Raw genomic sequence first — 18,780 nt, forward strand, 5'->3', positions numbered from 1 at the left:
AATACATCTTATTCTTCACTGAACTCAAAGCAAAATAACAGTAGTTCTAGAACCAACCTCACGGTACTGTAATAGGCAACAGCAACTCTGTTTTCTGTGACCTGGAGACAAGGCTGCCTGCAAAAATGTAGCTTGACTTGGCACAGTTCCTTTATCCTCAGGATCAAAACAGGACTTCTGTACTACATTTTGATAATGAGCTACTTAGAAAGAGAATGAAAATTGACTATCTTGAAATGTGATATTTCTTTGTTGCAGGTAAACAAGCCTGTTTTACTAGCCTAATGCCGTTCTGTCTAGAATTTATTGGGAGTTTGGATCCATTACCTGGGGTAATTTGAAGAAAGATACTTAATCCCATACAAATCAGCCAGTCAAATCCCTTACATTACCATTAAAACATTAAAATCCCTTACATCACTGTTAAAACTAATCCACCTCAAATAGGGCTTTAGAAATAAATTTTGTTTGCATTTAAGCATAAGCACTTTAATGTATTTAAGATTGAGGAAATAATATATTCATTTGTGTGTCTAAACCTTTGACTGATAGTGTATGTATGACCCCATATCCTTACATTGTACAAAATAAACCTGTGTACATGCCACATATATGTCTGCGTGTGTGTAAGTGATGTATATGCCTTAGAAGGATCTCCTACTTACAGAAAGTCAAGTACAACACAGTCTTTCCTAAACATCCTTTCAATTTTAAACAAAGCACAGGAGTGTGCCATCCTCACTCACAAAACAAAGTGTCTGTGTCCGGCTACTAATTAAATGATCATTAAAGGTAATCAATAACGGTATATCTCTCTCATGTGCTTTAAGGCATTCTGTCGGTAATACGCTGCTGTCCCAGCATTGCCCGTGCTTCTGTTAAGTGTCTGGTACATAAATGGGTCCTGGCAGTGAAGGATCAGTGGACTGCGTACCTGTCATGCCTACTGGGCACCAGCCAGCCCGGCTCATGATAGCTCTCAGTCTGTAGTGTGTGTTGCGCAGACTCAGCTTCACTGTCTCCATGGGAACCAGTATCTTGCTGTCTCCTGTGAATGGTACATAGCTGTCTGTCTTCATTAGGAGTGGAGTTCTCCAACACAACATGCCACAATCTGCCTTTAGGGCACCACAGTCATATCAGCTATATCTCTCTCTCTCTCTCTCTCTCTCTCTCTCTCTCTCTCTCTCTCTCTCTCTCTCTCTCTCTCTCTCTCTCTCTCTCTCTCTCTCCCCTTCCCTCCTTAACTCGTTACTCTCACTTTACCCCCCCCCCCCCCTTTTTTTTTCTTTCTTTTTTTTTTTTTTTTTAAACCTTGTTTCCCTCGCCTGCCTTCTCTCTTGTTATCCAGGTTGCTTAACCAGGCCAGGTGCCAGGTGTGTGCTGCAGAGCCCAGGTGTATCTTTATCCCCCAAATGGCCTCAGTTCTCAGCTCTGAATAGAAAGTGAGCACCTCAGGCCCAGCACGAGAGTTAATGACCCTGTTTGGCTTTTGATACGTCAGATACATGATGACACTTTTGTGGCTAATTTTATGGCAGTGTGATATGACCCACGGCCAGCCTTAGACAGCATCCCCAGAGCCTCTCCACAGAGGACCTTATCTCTCTCAGAATGGTGCTCTCGGGTCCTAATTTAATCACTAGTGCTTTGTCTGATGCCTTATTTTCCATCCGGCTGCCAAGGCAATAGACCTTGCTCTTTGACATTCACAGACACACAGTGGAAGATGGATGAACTGCGTTGGCTTCTAAAGCATTCACATGGAAAATCATTTCATAAAAGCTCAATGATTAATTGGCTCTAAGGAGATACACAAGGTCAGGCCTGAGTCAGCAAAAAGCCTCCTCAACCTTCATGCACGCATACTTAACATTTGCTAACATAATTCCTTTCTTACCTCATTTTAAATATTTTTCATCTTGAAAGATTTTCACACATGCCTCAAATTCAGTCACTGAACTGTCTATAAGCCTTCAGAGATTACTATGCTAACTAATGCAATTTACATAGTCAAGTTCCTTTCCTACATCTGTCCATCAGAGAATGCAAGATATTACAAAGGACTCAACTATATAAAGTTCCCTTTGACCAAACTTCTAAAAATTCCTTTCTCTTATCCATAGTTTAGCAGAACTATTTATAAGCCCTTTTGTGAATTTTTTGTGAAGGTTTAACACAAAACTAAAAGCTAGTTTTGGCACCGATCTGATAAAAGGTATCGGCTATAATCCCATAACAAATCCCTCTGAAATTGCTCTCACTCACGCTGTGTGATGTGATGTTAGCTGTGTATTTCTTCCAGTGGGGTAGTAGATGATTTGAGTAGTTTATCACGTTACTTTTAGAGGCTCATCTTAAGTGTTTCAGTTAAAAATCATTTAAAGATCATTTAAAGCTTAGTAGTTTCTAAGGGCCAATACCCTACATTATACTTGTATTTATTTTTTATTTCCTTAGGACCACTTAGAATGTTGGTGTTATTCATTTTTAACATGACAATTTTCTAACCAATGTTTGTATAGAAGAAGGATAAGAATAAAACACACTTGTTACTGTGGCTTTAAGAATGATTTATGTAACTGAACACAGTTCTGTTCGGGTACCCTGTATTGTGCCTTATTTAAAGCAGTCTTTGCTGAAACACTCCTTATTTTGTTAGTTTGAGCGGGCAGATCCAATTTGCTGTGGGCTGAATAGGTGAACATGTAAATGTGTGGGGGTTTTTTTTGTTTGTTTTTGGTTTTTTTTTCTTTTCTTTCTGACATTTTGCAGCTTAGTTTTCATGTTTGGACTATATGTACTAGGTAGGGAATGGTGCATTCAACAGCCACAACAGTGGTTATACGCTACATCAAACACCTTTATTCCAAAAAATCTGGGAAAATTAGTTTTTCAATGTTATGAGCCCTTTAGAGAGGAAATATTGAGTCGGTGTTGGCCAGTATTTCAGTATCAGTATTTGAAAAGAAAAAAGTGCTATTGTGCTTTCTCTTCTTATTGCACATTTAGAAATAGTGACAGTATGAAACCATGAAGGTGGGATCCCTTAGTCATAGGTTAAAAGTGTAACCTACGGATGCCTACTAGTTGGCATCAAATCAAAATACAGTTCACATAGTTTGGTAAGGAGACTCATAACTCCCATCACTACAGAATTGGAATTATAATGCACGGCTCAATAAATAAACCTCCACCTCCAAAGATACTGCATGATCATCTATGTAAGCAGCATCCACACAGTTACATTCTGAGTCAGGTTATCATTGCTGTTTTTTTTTTTTTTTTTTCTTCATACATGTGGTAATATCCATTACAGAATGATGTCGGTTTTTAATGCAGTGCTGCCTGAGGGATCGAAGGTCACGGGCATTCAATGTTGGCTTTCTGCCTTGCCGTTTACTTGCAGAGATTTCTCTGAATCTTTTGATGATATTCTGGACTGTAGATGATGAAATCCCTAAATTTCTTGCCCCTGTCCCAACTTCTTTGGAACGTGTTGCAGGCATCAAATTCAAAATGAGTGAATATTTGCAAAAAACAAAGTTTATCCATTTCAACATTAAATATCTTGTCTTTTGTAGTGCATTCAATTGAATATATGTTGAAAAGGATTTGCAAATCATCATATTCTGTTTTTATTTATGTTTAACACAACGTCCCAAATTCATTGGAAAAGGGGTTCTATGTATATTGTACTGTTTTGTGAGTGGTCATAAGATTGCTCAATCACTTAGTTCATGGTGGGTTTTTTGTAGAGTGCTGTAATTCCAGTATTTAGAGCCTTATAGATGGATTTGTAACAAATGAAGTACAGATACAGATTCACTGATGTATTTTTTTTAATACATTTATAGTTGTGATTTACTATTACAATACAGGACAATTGTTTAAAACTCTATTTCAGGCAGTTAGTGTGTTTTTCCCCCCATCATAAATGCAAGTAAGCATAAGTATTGTAAAACATAATATTTTTAACTGTTGTTATTATCTCTGTTAGAAGAATGTACACAGGTTTGGTTCCTGGCTTCTCTCTGCACTTTAGCTACTGTATGTACTTGTTTAATTCCATTAGCAGCACCAGATTTAATTTGGTGAAGGACTGATTAGCTAAACTAGGTATTGGATGGAGATTGTAAATAATTGGCTTCTTCAGGGAGACCCTAGGAAATTGATAAGCTCAGTCAATTACACTATTAATGTTATTATTATAATGTTGGAGTTTTTGAGCAAATATATAGTACTAACATAATGTTAATACCTTATCATATCATTTTCATAGCAGACTTTTGCACAGTATTGTATCTACTAAAGTGTTTGATTGTTCAAGTAACACATTTAAAAAAAAAAAAAAAAAAAAAAAACTTCTTTTTTCCGGTTTAAGCTAAGCATCAGCTAAGGCTAACCATCATACTTATATATGCTTTTAATATGAGCAAAAATGAAACCTAAATAAGCCAATTAAAGTTGTTTTGGAGGGAAATTACATAAAACAATGTCATTTATGGCCTATACATGTATTTCACACATAACAGCCAACTCGCTGTCCAATTTCTCATATCCTCGCTTTTACCTGATGTCCCATAATATTAAAATCCATCCTATCTGCTACCATAAGTGTGTATGTGATGTGTGTTGTAGGTTAAATGCAATGGTGCATGAGGCAGCTTACCTGATCCCTCACTGCTCTTTCACATGTAGATGAGGCTCTAAGTGAAAGCTCAGTCATGTACTCCTACTCAGTCACTCAAGCACTGCATACACAGATTTGAAAGCAACTAGTTTGAAATAATGACTATAAATGGATTTTGTGTCTATTTTTTAGCATCTATGCTACACTGTATACCTACATGAGCACCTCTCAAGGGACTAGTTATTTTCTGTCTGTCTCCACTCAGCCTTCTAATAGTATCATTCCCAGAATTGACCTTACAGAGTACCTCTCTTTCTGTGTCATAGAGAAGGATGAGCGCACTCGCAGTGACTCCCTGGCCATGCAGAAAAAGAGGACAAACGTCAGAGGATGTAGAGGAGCAGTATGTGTGAGGGGGGCACATTGAGGGATCATTTGCAGACTCCCTACCCGAGCGTAGATCCACATAATTACCCCAATCTTAATTACATTGTTGAAGAAGCCTGGAAATCTTCCACCGACACAAAAGAATCAGAGATGTATTGGACTCATTAGCATAGATATTAGACTCCAATTCTGCTTCTGTAGCCAGCACAGGGCAGCAGCTCCAAACCCCCATCCCTCACTCAGCAGCAGCAGCAGGATCCGCTCAAACTGCTCTCTTGAGAAACTCCCCTCCAAAGCAAGACTTGGCTGCACGAAGCAAGGCTTTTCAGCGGGATTAAAAGCATTTCAGAGTCTTTAAACTGACACATTGCAGACTCCACTGCCTGGATTAACAGCTGCTAAGGCTAATGGAAGACCGCTTGAGTCTGAAGCCCTAAGCTGCCCCATACTTCATGGTGGTGGAGATGGTTGGAAATGGCCACTCAGTATGACCTTTTTTTAACTTACCACGTCAAATTGACAAATATCCAGCCTTTACCTTTTTCAGTATTCCTTCCTTCCTTCCTTCCTTCCTTCCTTCCATGTTTTCATCTCCAGTCATATTTACCAACCACATCCCTCATCTTTCCTTATCTCTTCTCAAACAGCTCCTCTCTGTTCTCTTCATGGTACTTCTCTCCTTCCGCCCCCAGTGTTCTCTTCTGTCTGCTTCCTCCCTGTAGCAGTCACTTTTCAAAACTTAAGCAAAAATTTATGAAATTTCAGCCAAGACATGTTTGATATGTGAAGTTCTGTTCTGAAGGCTAATGTAGCTATCAAGTAATTGAAGTTTACACACCACAAATTCATATGTGAAAACATGTTTATATCACCAGTTGTTTGCCTCAAACTGCATCAAGTTGTTGGCTAGTCTCAAATTGACTTGCTTATGTGGTTTCTGACACTATATCATACTGCATCATACATAAAAACAAAAGTACAGACAAAAATCATGCTTCAAAATGGATGTTACTTCTGTTTTCTTTACCACATAATATACTTTTGTACATTTTATAGATAAGTCTTAACAGCTTAAGTGCTTAACAACTGCAGTTTCTCAACAAGTGCAGTTTCTTGAAACTAATTGCTGGAGTATAAGCTTCCATTTCTTGGTAGCTGCAGTAGCCTTGTAGCTCCAGTGCAAAACAAAAGAAGCAAACTTTAGAACTAAAACTTGTCCTGGCTGATGGGCTACATTTAAAGGTCAGATGAAAATTGTGTAAATTTGATATTTCACCTTAACTCACAGCTAAGTCCACTTACTTGTTCTTCTCTGTCTTATGCTTCTTCCTTTGGTATTCACTTTTCTCTCATCCTTGCATCCATTCAGTTCAATTCTACCCCCCACCTGCTTTTCCACTGCTCTGTTCAGCTCCTCCTTCACCTGTCACCACTCCAGTCAAATTCACTTACAATCTGCAAGGCTGCAAATGAGCCTCCTTTCTGACAGCTTCAGAGAAGAGAGCACACCAAAAGGCAGTGTGTTTACCAGCAGACCTCAACCACCCCTCCTCCACCCACATGCCAGCAAAGAGATGAACTCTTCACACTCATGATTATGCATGAAGTGGGACATGGTTTAGATCGTGGGTGATTGGCAGTCCTAAGGACCCCTTCATCTGTCAGTTTGGGTTGGAATTAGCAGCTAGCAATTAACTTATTCAGCCCTAATGACTGCTCATGATTTTGTGTCATCAACAGGGCCTTTGAAAGATTGCTATTCTAATAATGGAATTGGAGGCGCACCGAAAAGCATGGGTCTCACTTCATTTGCAGCTCACATGTATTTTAGTATGGCATATTTTTCAGGATGTTTTTGTCAGAGAGACTTGGAATGAGAGAAAATAGTTGGCAATGCTCACTGCTGTTGGAGAAACATGCCTCTACTTTCTCGGAAGACTTGAAAACGGCCCACAAAGAGTTTGCCTTCATAATTTGGCTCGAAAATGTCAGTTTTGTTGTATGTTTACAAGAGTGAAATCAACAGACATAAACCATTTTTTGTGTGTTTGCAGTTCTTGACGAAAGAGCTGCATTATCTGGAAACACTGTGCTTGTTACATCATCAATAAATAAAGCGAATGAAAAGCAGCTTTATCTCGGTAGAGCAGTACGGTTTGGCAATTAAGCGGGGCTAACAACAAATTGGACACACTCAGGAGGGGTGGAAACTCGCTGTCTAACACAGCCTCTTAGAAAATCACAAACGCACTCTAATCATTTTCTCTGTTAACGCTTTCACCCCCCACCACCCCCTCCCTCCCCTCACGTCTGTCAGAGCTCAGCAGCCCTCATCACACCCTGAGCTTTCTGAATGTGCTGCCTGATTTGCTTCGTTTTTGACTCAGCTCCCTTGTTGCTCTCGCTCTTGCTCTTGCTTTATATCAAACATTTTATTGATTCTGCTTGTTCAATTGTCAGCTGAAAAGAAATGCTCTGCAGTTTTATGGGGAGTGTGGTAGACCGTGGTTTAATTAGCTTATTTAATCATGCTTGGTAAAGTCATGGAGGATTCTGTAAGCGTTTAATTGGGTCTTTTTCTCACTGCCAGCCACAGTGAGGTTCCCTCAGGTATTCAGGCCACACCTTGTGTTGTCTAGGGAAACAGAGTAACCCTGGAAACAGTGAAGATGGTGTAGAATTGCTGTAGCTCTCTCCACTCATCTGCCTTGGGAAGCAATGCAGCCAGTGATACCAAGACTCAAGAACTGAGAGAGAAGGTGATCCAGAAGACATGTGACAGACTTGCATACCATTCTATAAAATAGGCCGCTGCATCACAGGGGTCCTGCCCATATTGAGTCTCCAGGTGTAAGCTGGTTTTCTCTAGAAAAATGAATGAGTTTTTGAAAATCACCACTGTTGCACCTTGTGGTAAACAAAAAGGTTTTGAATGAGTGTCACCACATCCTCTGAATTGTGTGATTGTTAAGCATTACAAGATTGTTAAGTCTGAATAAAACTGTTATATCCATGCTAGAAGCAAGATAACACTCCTACACTTCAATACCATTATATACCAACTCCAACTACTCAAACTATAGACTACTGTAGGCAACCTAGCTGAGACACTTAACAAAGCCTGCTGGTTTACATAATGTATTTGGTGAAGTTGGTGAGGATGCCAGTATACCCAGCAGTACTAACTTATATGTAGCAGTATTGTTATTACGACTTGGCCTCATACTAAAGTGACATTCAGAGGAAAATGTATCAGATCTGGAAACTTAGTTTTTTTTTTGTTTACCACAGAGTTTGATAGAAAAGATTTTCGAAAACATTCACTTTTCCCATAGAGGATGCCTAGATGGACTACATCTATGCATAGATAGACTACAGTCTGTAGTTGTAGAACTACAAATTGCAGTCAAGCTGATTAAATGAACAAAGGGTGGAGAACCACGGAGCCAGTGGAGGGTATATATATAAAATATATATATATATATATATATATATATATATATATATATATATATATATATATATATATATGTGTATGTATGAGTGGAGACTATCAGGTTGAGGTCAGGACTCTTTGCAGGCCACTCAAGTTCTTCCAAACCAAACTCGCTTATCCATGTCTTTATGGACCTTGGTTTACTGGAATTCTGCAAAGTTGCTTTGTGACAGCATCACTTGTAAAGCAGTCATGTTGGACCAGGAAGGGGCCATCTCCATACTGTTCCCACAAAGTTGAGAGCATGAAATTGTCCAAAATCTCTTCGTCTGCTGAAACATTGAGTTCCTTTCACTGAGACCAGGGGGCCGAGCCCAACTCCTGAAAAACAACCCCACACCATAATCCCCCTTCCACCAAACTTTACACTTGGCACAATGCAGTCAGACAAGTACCGTTCTCCTGGCAACCGCCAAACCCAGACTTGTCCATCGGATTGCCAGATGGAGAAATGTGGTAACACGTCTCCACTCTACTGTAGAGTCCAGTGGTGGCATTTTACACCACTGCATTCGGCGCTTTGCATTGCGCTTGGTGATTCAAGGTTTGGATGCAGCTGCTCGGGCATAGAAATCCATTCCATGAAGCTCTCTACGCACTGTTCTTGAGCTAATCTGAAGGATTAGAAAGTTGACGACCTCTGCACACTGTGTGCCTCAGCATCCGCTGACCGCGCTCATATTACGTGGCCTGTTGCTGTCATTCCTAATCGCTTCCACTTTGTAATAATACAACTGACAGTTGACTGTGGAATATCTAGTAGCAACTAGACTTGCACAGGTGGCATCCTATTACGGGACCACACTGGAATTCACTGACCTCCTGAGAGCGACCCATTCTTTCACAAATGTTTGTAGAAGCAGTCTGCATGCCTATGTGCTTAGTTTTATACACCTGTGGCCATGGAAGTGATTGAAATACCTGAATTCAGTGTTTTGGATGAGTGAATACTTTTGGCAATATAGTGTATATTTGCTTGCAAAACAACATTAAGTAAATTGTACATGTAATATTTCATTCTTCTTTACTGTTTGTTAAAACAATGGATCAGTACATGGTATTAGTCATTAGGCTGTCATAAAGTAAACTTTTAACTGTCTCTACCAGAGGTTTCAGTGCATTCTCAGAACTTTCTGTATAGATTAGTGCAGATTCTGTACAGATTAGTGTTCTTCCTACTACAACATTATATGAATGTTCTTTAAACTTTAAAAGGGTTCATCTCTCTCACACATTTCATTTACAATAATAGTTCTCTCTAAAACAGTAAAAACATTTACTGAAAGTTTTATAGGGAACCAAAAGTGGATCTTTTAGACCAAGTCTCCAAATAAAAAACCTTATTGACGTCCATATTTTTATTTGTAATGTACAGTGAAATTTGTCCTAAGAGAATCAAACATGGATGTGAAAAGCTAGCTGTTAGATGAATTGGCCTCTGAAAACTCTGCCATTAATTTTGGCCTGCCCACAGTTTGCCTTCTAATGCTCTTTGCAGCTTTGTAATGTTCTCTTTGTTATGTCATTTTTGTAATCTCTCTCCCTCTCTCGCTCCCTCTCCCTCTCCTCCCTCTCCCTCTCCCTCTCCTCCCTCTCTCTCTCTCTCTCTCTCTCTCTCCCTCTCCCTCTCCTCCCTCTCCCTCTCACTCTCCTCCCTCTCTCTCTCTCTCTCCCTCTCCCTCCCTCTCTCTCTCTCTCTCTCTCTCTCTCTCTCTCTCTCTCTCTCTCTCTCTCTCTCTCTCTCTCTCTCTCTCTCTCTCTCTCTCTCTCTCTCTCTCTCTCTCTCTCTCTTCCCCCCCCCCCCCCCACCCCCCATTGGAATCTTCACATTCACAGCTCTGTTTTCTGTGGGGACTGAATGTAGCTGCTACTACTAGTGTGTTTTTGATTGCTGCTTGCTTAATGCGAAACAGAGAGGACAAGTGTTTCCAGTCATTTGGCTTCTTTCTCTCTTTGCACCGTTCCCCAGGGGACTAATTAAAGATACACAAACTTATACTCAAATACTCCAGCACCCATACATGATGTATGGCACTGAGACAGATGTATGATTGAGGAGGACTTTATATGCATGCCACATATTCCCAGTGCCTATACTTTACATAATTACCCACTAAGAATTGACTCAGAGCAGCCACGTATTAACCCCAGGCTGCTTCAACTGCTCAGAGAAATTACCTAATGTGTGTAAAGGAGTTTGTTGCTCATAATGATGTCCCCATACATGAGGGTAAAGCACTCTGAAATATAAAGCATGTGCACTCTGTAAGCGAGGTGTCAGTATATAGTAGGCTAGACACAAAAAAACTTTAGAAAATGCAATAAATAATCAGTAATGTATAGAGGCTTTGTTTTCACATTTTTAGCACTAATATACGTATTTTTCAATTCTGTCTGTTTTGAGCTTTGCTCAAAAATATCTTATTTAGTAATTGAGGAACTGATGCTAGAACTGCAGGCGTGTCAGTCACAGAAAGTCTTTTTCATGCTTTTGCCAGTAATTGGTGTTATGATGCAGAAAAACACCAAAATACAACTCTGTAGGACTGTAAAATCTCTACCACCAGACATTAGAGGAGAAGAATATGGTGTTTTATATTAGGACCAGGACTTTGAGGCTTTGGTTTCATTTCCTCATGGCAGCCCTCTTAATCAACTTTGTAAAGCTAATGATGTACAGTTTTGATTGAGGGTGTTTATTGAGTTCTTTAATGATTGAAGGCTATTCGTTGCTGTTTTTATCTATCCTGTTAAAGTGACCTTATCCAAATGTCTTTCGATTTGCACTGTCAGCTTCCAGAGGCAGTTTCTCCCTCTTTGCCGTATGCCATCAAGGTTTCTCACACTGTCTTCCTTGACATAGTGTGGATGCATTCAAGGCACCAACTACTCATTTACTTGTGCAGCCTAATAGATGTCCCATGTTGCTATGTTTACATATAGAAATGTTGATTTTAAAGCGACTTTAATAAGCGATAACTTGTTAATTTGACTTAGCATTAATGAGGACACCAAGTCTATATTGTTTTTTAATTGGATTTTGCTCACTTCAAAGTAAACCTTCCGTTTAGACTTTCCAATATAACACAATGCAGTCCTTTAATACCACACTATAGTAATTTTTATTGATATTATTGAGTAGTGATGCTAACCCATTGATGTCCCAAAAGTCTTTAAGTTTGAGCTTAGTTTATAGCAGCTTGTATGATGAATAGCTGAACAAAGACCATGCTGTTGGGAAGCAACAGGCATTTTACCTAGCTTTCATCTTTAAATTTCTGTGGCTCAGCCGGCAAGCTCCAAATTAGAAAGAAAAATTTGTGAGTAGTTTGGTGTGTGCCAATCCAATCCGATAGCGGTTCCAGCCTGAGAGATTCTGCAGTAAGTCTCTGGCAAATGATTGCAGCATTCCAGGAGTAATTCCCTCTGGAATGGCCGTCAGGGGCACGAGAGAGTCCCTCAGAGTGTAGCCAGGCGATGATGGCTCATTTCAGTGTGTAGGCAAAATTCCATTGTGCTTTTAGAGTGGAGAAAAAATGCCTGTTAGCTGTGAAAATATGTCTAAAAAGCTCAAGCAGAGCACTAGACACACATGAACGCACATATACAGACCTTTCAGGCCACCCTTGTGCACTCACCAATCTGAGAGAGAGAGTGAAATTCTACTGACAGATGGTCTCGACTTGAGGCAGCCCCACATATACAGAACCATGGTGGCCTCACAAAAGAACTAGGGGCACAGAATAATGACTTTCTAAAACTTGCTTTCCCTTTTGTTTTGATATAGTGGCTAAATCTTGTTTCATGCACCACTTGGCACAGTTTGTGTTCCATTGTAGTGAATTGAAAACTGATTTTCACTGCTGTTCCTGTTAGTACTGATGCCATTTCATCTTTCTTGTAATTTATATGTAACATTTTGTTCAGTGCAGGGCTATTGGTTATATTAGTAATCAAGACCAGGAAGAAAGATTTTCAAATATATTTTGCAATCATCATATTGCAAATTGCCACCTAATCAAATGGCACAACAATCCATCCAGGGTCATGAGTCCAAGATGGCATAACTGATCTCGCTCTCTCTGGCCTTTCACCTCCCCCTGTCTCTCAGCTCGATGCTTGTTAACAAGGGCATCTGTTAGTTAACATATCAGAAATGGCAGTATGTGTTCTTTAAGCATGAGGAAAGATTCCTTATCATTAAAAAATGGAAAAACCTTTTTTTCCTCTCTCACCCATCACTTACAAACATGTCCACTACTGAAGTGATTATTAGTGTGATCATTCCTTTAAAAGAGCTCTAACACTGAGAGTAATAACCAATCACATTGATTAATCAGCCTACTGAGGCTTTAGCAGGAACTTCAGTGTTTGTAAAGAAGTCGTTACTTGAGGTCCCTCATCTAATGAACATGTTTGATACATTTTGTGCACTGATTCTCAACATTGTTCATAAACACTGATAGTGTACTGCCTTTACAAAATGTAATTAATAGACATACTTCTGTATTCTAAATACGTTTTCCCAGTACTTGTATTCTGATGCATCTCAACCCTGCCAATGACATTGCGTTATTATTGTAATTAAAATGTTTTTCTGGGCAGTCAGTCATTTGCTTAACACAATAAGTACTGATTATATGTCCACCAATATGTCAATTTAACAATTTTCCGACCTCTCTTCATGGCTGCCTTGTATTAATGCTGGTTATCATCTAACACATGATTTGGCTGTTCAAATATTTCATTACTTTAAATCATGCATGGTACTGATGGAATTTAACAAATCCTTTTGTTTTACTTGCACTGTATTTATGTGTATTTGCACCTATCATAATGATTTATGGTGTTTCTACTTGCAGAAAAATACTTAATGCTGAGACAAGAGCCTTTAAGCAGTTTTCATAGGCACCTGAGACATTTGCACAGTACTGTATATGTATACATACTCATGACAGGCCTAGTTTAGTGCTTTCTAAGGGAGGACAGTTACATAAACTGAAGGCTCTCTGTGAGTAGGATAACACTCCAGGGAAAATTCAGAAATGGAGAGGTGCAGGGTGTGGCAGGGAGGAGGTTGGCCTCTGTGTTGAGACCATGAAGGTTTGTGACTGCCCCTGGGCAGCTGGAGGAACTCCAGGCTTTGGACAGACACTCAGGCCCTCACTCAAGCTACAGTCGGAGATGTGCTGCAGGGATTATGGCACCAAAGTGTCAGTGGAAAATTGGATGTTTAGCAAAGAGCCATTAAAGCATGAAAAAAGAGAAAATGTTAAGTTTTGCAGCTGCTCATGAATTTTTAGGTATTAAAAGACACGGGTGGGGGGCTCTGCACATTCACAGCTAATCCCTCCAATTTGGTACTTGCACGATAAGAGGTGCTGTGTGTGCGTGTGTGCATGTGTGTGTGCGTGTGTGCGAAAGTGTTTAGTGCAAGACCATATGCTTAATATGTATTTGGAAAGCATGCTTTGTCTGTTTGCACAAAGCTCTGCCTGTGCCAGAATAGCAGATACGCTCATGCAGGACATCTGTTCAGTTTTCTTGTAACTTTAGATTAGTGTCTCTTTTAGCCAGTGTATGCATATTAGCTACTTGTGCGTCTCTGTACAAGTGTGTGTGTGCTTGCTTGCTTCAGAGTGTGTTCCTCCACACTGGCTTTTGTAAATCCTCTCATGGTGTGAAATGGCAGGCAGTGGCTGTGGCGGTCACACCTGATGCACCTGTACGTAATCCAATCTAAGCACTGTGGGAGCCTGCAGCTCAGCTTTCCTCGACAGCTTCCGACAGACATCTTATTCTCCATCCCACCACTTCTCCTCTATCCTCAAACTCCTTTCCCATCCACTCGCTGATGTTCTGACTCTGCATTAACCCTGTATAAAACCTCAAGTATACACTGTATGTCCAAGTTTGTAGACACCTTAAAATGAGTCCATTCAGCTACTTTTAGGCACACCTATAGAATATCTCCATAGAAAAGCATTGCCAATAGAATGGAACTCTGTGTAGCAGCTGCACATGGGGTCAGTGTGCTCAATGCCATGCATCAGGATGGAATGATATAATGATGGAGGGGTGATGAAGCTCTATCAGAGACCTTTGTGATGAGCTGGAGTGGGGTTTGTGATCCAGAACTCATCACTCAAAATCATTAACATCATACACTTAGTGTTAAGCCATGGACTTCAGCAAAAGGGGAAATGTCCCTATTAAAAGTCCCTATTAATCCCCTTAATTTCAGATGAAATGTTGAATGAGCAGGTGTCTACAAAGATGACCATGTAGTGTAGCAGGGTGTGTTGATTTTCATTTGTGGAAATTTGTCAAATTTAGCTTGAACTTGACATTTGATAGAGGTTGATAATGGATTTTTTTTTTCATAGTTTTTGTTCTGTCAGCAATGACACACTATATTCGTACAGTAAGTCATAAATGTATACACCCCTATTTCTCCAATCTTACAACACATTTAATAAACAAAATATGTATAAAATGGATGCATGTAAAAATGTGTCAATCTCAAGGTGTCAGTTTAACTGTACTGATTTTGTCATTTTAGACTCGACTGTAATAATGTTTAATAAAATGTTGCTTTGGATAAAATAAATTTCTCAGTCTATTTTCAATCATAATCTTGGTGTGTTATTTTTCATTTTTAATGCTGTATTCCACTACTGTAAATAGTTCCCTCAGTCACATTTGTATATTCACTTGACATTCAATTAAGTTTTACTTGAAAACATTGTAATAAGGTTGAATCATGCTGAGGTCGGAGATTTACACCCCCTGGTATTTAAATATAAACCCATTCTCTTTTTGCTTTTTCTCTAGTGAGCAAGCTGCGGGTTCACAAGTCTAACCAGAGCCTGCAGTTTTTGGAGGACAGCCGTGTGCGGATCAACTGCTCCATTGCCTCACAGACCAATGAGGAGTCACAGCATGCTGTGCTGTGGTACGCCCGGAAGGGTGAGGCGGGTGAGCCAGATGAGCTACTGCTAAAGATCGAGCGGACAGGGGCGTTTGAGTATGGTGTGTATGCGGAGGAGGAGCGCCTGCGTAGTCGCGTGCAGTCCGAGCGCCTCTCACCCCACCTGTATGGCCTTACTCTGCACCACGCCGAGACCAGCGACTCTGGGATATATTACTGTCTGGTGGAGGAGTGGCTCATGGATCCAGATGGAGCGTGGTACCGCCTGGCCAGAGACTCATCTGGCTTCACACACGTAGTGGTGAGGCAACCAGGTAAGAGTGTGAGAGCCTTGGTTATGGTAGTCTGAAAACCAAGTTGGCACTACTGGAGTTTTACTGGTGTAGGGTCCGTTATGTTATTTGCAAGGGATTTGATTGGCCCTTACAGGATAAAGTATTTGTGTAATTGTGTAATCCCCAAATCATCAGTCAGCTGAGATTTAATGTACATGTAGGTCATGCTTAACAATAATAGTTTTATTATTGTTAAGTGTTGTAAATTACAGTACACCTATAAAGAGGAAAAGGGAACTGTGTCTTCTTCAATTTTTAGCAGCATACATTTCATCTTCCAGCCACCAAAAGGAGGTGAATTAAAAGAGCATATCTATTACTGAGGAATCTCCTGCTTCAGCAAATTAGCAAGAGTAATTCACTCTGAAAATATTGCTGTCATAGTTGCAAAACTACAGATATTGCAGATTCACAGTGGACTACGATCTCACTGGTGATTACTTAATCACAGAAAAAATTGTCCTGCTCATATAGCTTGGGACATATTTTCCATATATTATTGGGCTAATAATTAAGCATTTTTAATGCTGGCATCTGTCCAGCACTTAGCTCAGCACTTAAGGCAAGCTCAGGGTGGTGTTCGTCATTCACAATCAGTGGTAGGTGTGTGTTCCATTCCCATGAGCTAGCGTAGCCATCTGCCTCCCCTGGCACAGAGAAGATTAGAGCGAGTGGCCTGAAAACATCCCTCCCCAGAGACTGGCATGGAGCTCAGCCACACTGCTTCTGCCTGCTCAGGCTGAATCATTCATCATGGTGTGTGTGTGTGTCTGTGTCTGAGCGTGTCTGTGTGTGTGTGTCAGTGTGTTTGAAAGAGAGACTCCTCAAAGGCGTACATACATCAGATGTCACAGGGAAACTCCCCATATGAGGGCCAAGCCCCTGGGATGTTCTAATGCTCTCATCCAGCCCATGGGAAGACAATGTAGAACAGCCTTTGTGCTGTAAATGGCAGGTAGTGAGTAGCACACCGCTGCTGCTCTAGCACAAACCCCAAACAAACACCAGGATCCCTGCTGCAAGGAGCTTCGTGGACCTCTATAAACATATCATTTTGCAGTTTTCCATTAGCATTGAGACAAGCACTGTGTCTAAGTTGTTTTTTTTTTTGTTTTTTTTTTTAATTCACACCCTGTGGTTAACCGATGAGTTCCTAAGCCTGCCGGTTTGGTTTTGCATACATTTTTCCTGAATATCACCAGTCATTTGAATTGTGAAGTTAATAAATAGTCAAAATGGAATTTTTTTTCTACATGTATGCTACATACAACCAAACTCTCCTTCACATTTATTAGACATCATAAGGCTAAGGCCACCACATACTGGAAACACCATGTTGTGTTAAGCAGCATCCAAAAGTTTGAAACCATTGTTTTTAATGAAAGTATGCATTGTGTAGAATTATATGGAAAATTTTATTTCATCAGATTGATACAAGAAGAGTGTAAAAAATGAACGTTTATCAGCACTCTCTCTATGATGCAGTCTGTGTACTACAGCAGCACTTTTTACTGTACCTACTTTGTGATAAATTTGGTGTGCAATGGCCTTAACAATCTCATCAACGTAGTCTGTGCCAGGATGATAGACGAATGACTTTGGTAGTAGTTAACTATTGTTTACGCTGATTGTCGTTTTTGACATGTATGCAATTTAGTAGATGTTAATTATTGGCTTGTAGTACATTAGTAGCAGTAGTTGTATTTTGACTACCTAACAAGCTTGTAATTCATAGGACCCAATATAACTTAGAGTGAAATGTACCTAAAACAAAACACATTGGTTTTTGGAACATTTTTGATCACCACAGGGTGTGATGAAAACCGCTTAAACCTGAAGTTCCTTGGGCATGTCACTGACTACAAAATGATGCACAACCTTCATCATCCTCCCTCCTCCCAGTTTCATCAACACCCTTGCAGACCTGCTTGGGTGACTTCAGGGCATATGCATGTGCTGGGCTCAGGTGATTGTTTGAATGGGCCTGTTCTGCGCTGCTTCTGTGACAGCTAGGCCACATGGAGCCATTATATGATGACCCTGTGGCTCAGAGACACCTGCCCTATCCCAAACATTTTCCCCACTTGCCCCCAGTCAGCCCCCTCCAACCCCAAACAACACACACACACTCACTAGTGGCTCACTCTTACATCACTGCCTTACACAAAGGTGACCACCTTGGTGCTGTTCTGGAGCAGTGGCCTGTTGGATAGCTTCTCCCTGAGGTAATTTAGCATGCAAAGCAAAGAGCGCTTGGCATCTGCTGCACTGAAACGTGGCAAGGGCAGAGAGAGGGCATTTTCTGAACATTGTCAGGCACCCACATATGTTTTGTTGTTGTGTCAAAGCTGAAGACAAGAAGATATCTCAGATACTTATGCATGTGCCTGTGTATGGTCAAATGTACAAGTATGTGAGTGTGTGACTGTGTGTGTGCATGCATGATCTGTGGCTTCAGCCTGATCAGTTTTACAGAAATCAGTTTTATATCCTTTTCATGTTTTTTGTACATCAGTGCTCTCTCACTGCAATACCCAGCTTTATGCAAAAACATGACAAAAACATTGAGAATGGTGTCAACCACTCCTGACTTCTATCCTAGCTGCTGATAATCTCAGTCTAGAGACTAGTGTGGCACCACAGTGGGATGCAAATAAGTTGACAACAGGTGAAGCAGTGGTACCTTTTTTGTTTTGGCTGGAGTGTCCTTTTTTAAATGTAATTCAGACAATAATAAAGCAGTGCTATGTTTGCATCCATGTATGTTTTTGATGAACCCTCCTTGGTCCTCATTTGGCCCAATGAGAGATGGTCCCACCATCTTCTATCCCACTGATGCTCTTACTCACTAACTAAATTAATTGGTGATTAGTTTGGGAGCACAAGCTCAGCATGGTACTTTTGAGTCCTTCATTTGATATTCTACAGAACAAAGGCATTAAGGGTGATCGCTGCAGCATGCACTATCTAACCCCCATTTCAGCACGCCGCTACCAGA

At 40.4% G+C, this 18,780-nt stretch overlaps 1 protein-coding gene across 2 annotated transcripts in view; it reads left to right on the forward strand.

Moving 5' to 3' along the window:
• Window positions 1-18,780, forward strand: part of igsf3 (immunoglobulin superfamily, member 3) — a 168,994-nt gene that overhangs the window by 142,696 nt on the left and 7,518 nt on the right. For both annotated transcript variants that reach the window (XM_037539313.1, XM_037539314.1), the window contains exon 7: window positions 15,351-15,761. In XM_037539313.1, the coding sequence (XP_037395210.1) occupies window positions 15,351-15,761 (411 nt within the window). The remainder of the gene's footprint in view (window positions 1-15,350; window positions 15,762-18,780) is intronic.

The sequence above is a fragment of the Pygocentrus nattereri genome, chromosome 6, assembly GCF_015220715.1.
Source record: "Pygocentrus nattereri isolate fPygNat1 chromosome 6, fPygNat1.pri, whole genome shotgun sequence".
NCBI lineage: Eukaryota > Metazoa > Chordata > Actinopteri > Characiformes > Serrasalmidae > Pygocentrus > Pygocentrus nattereri.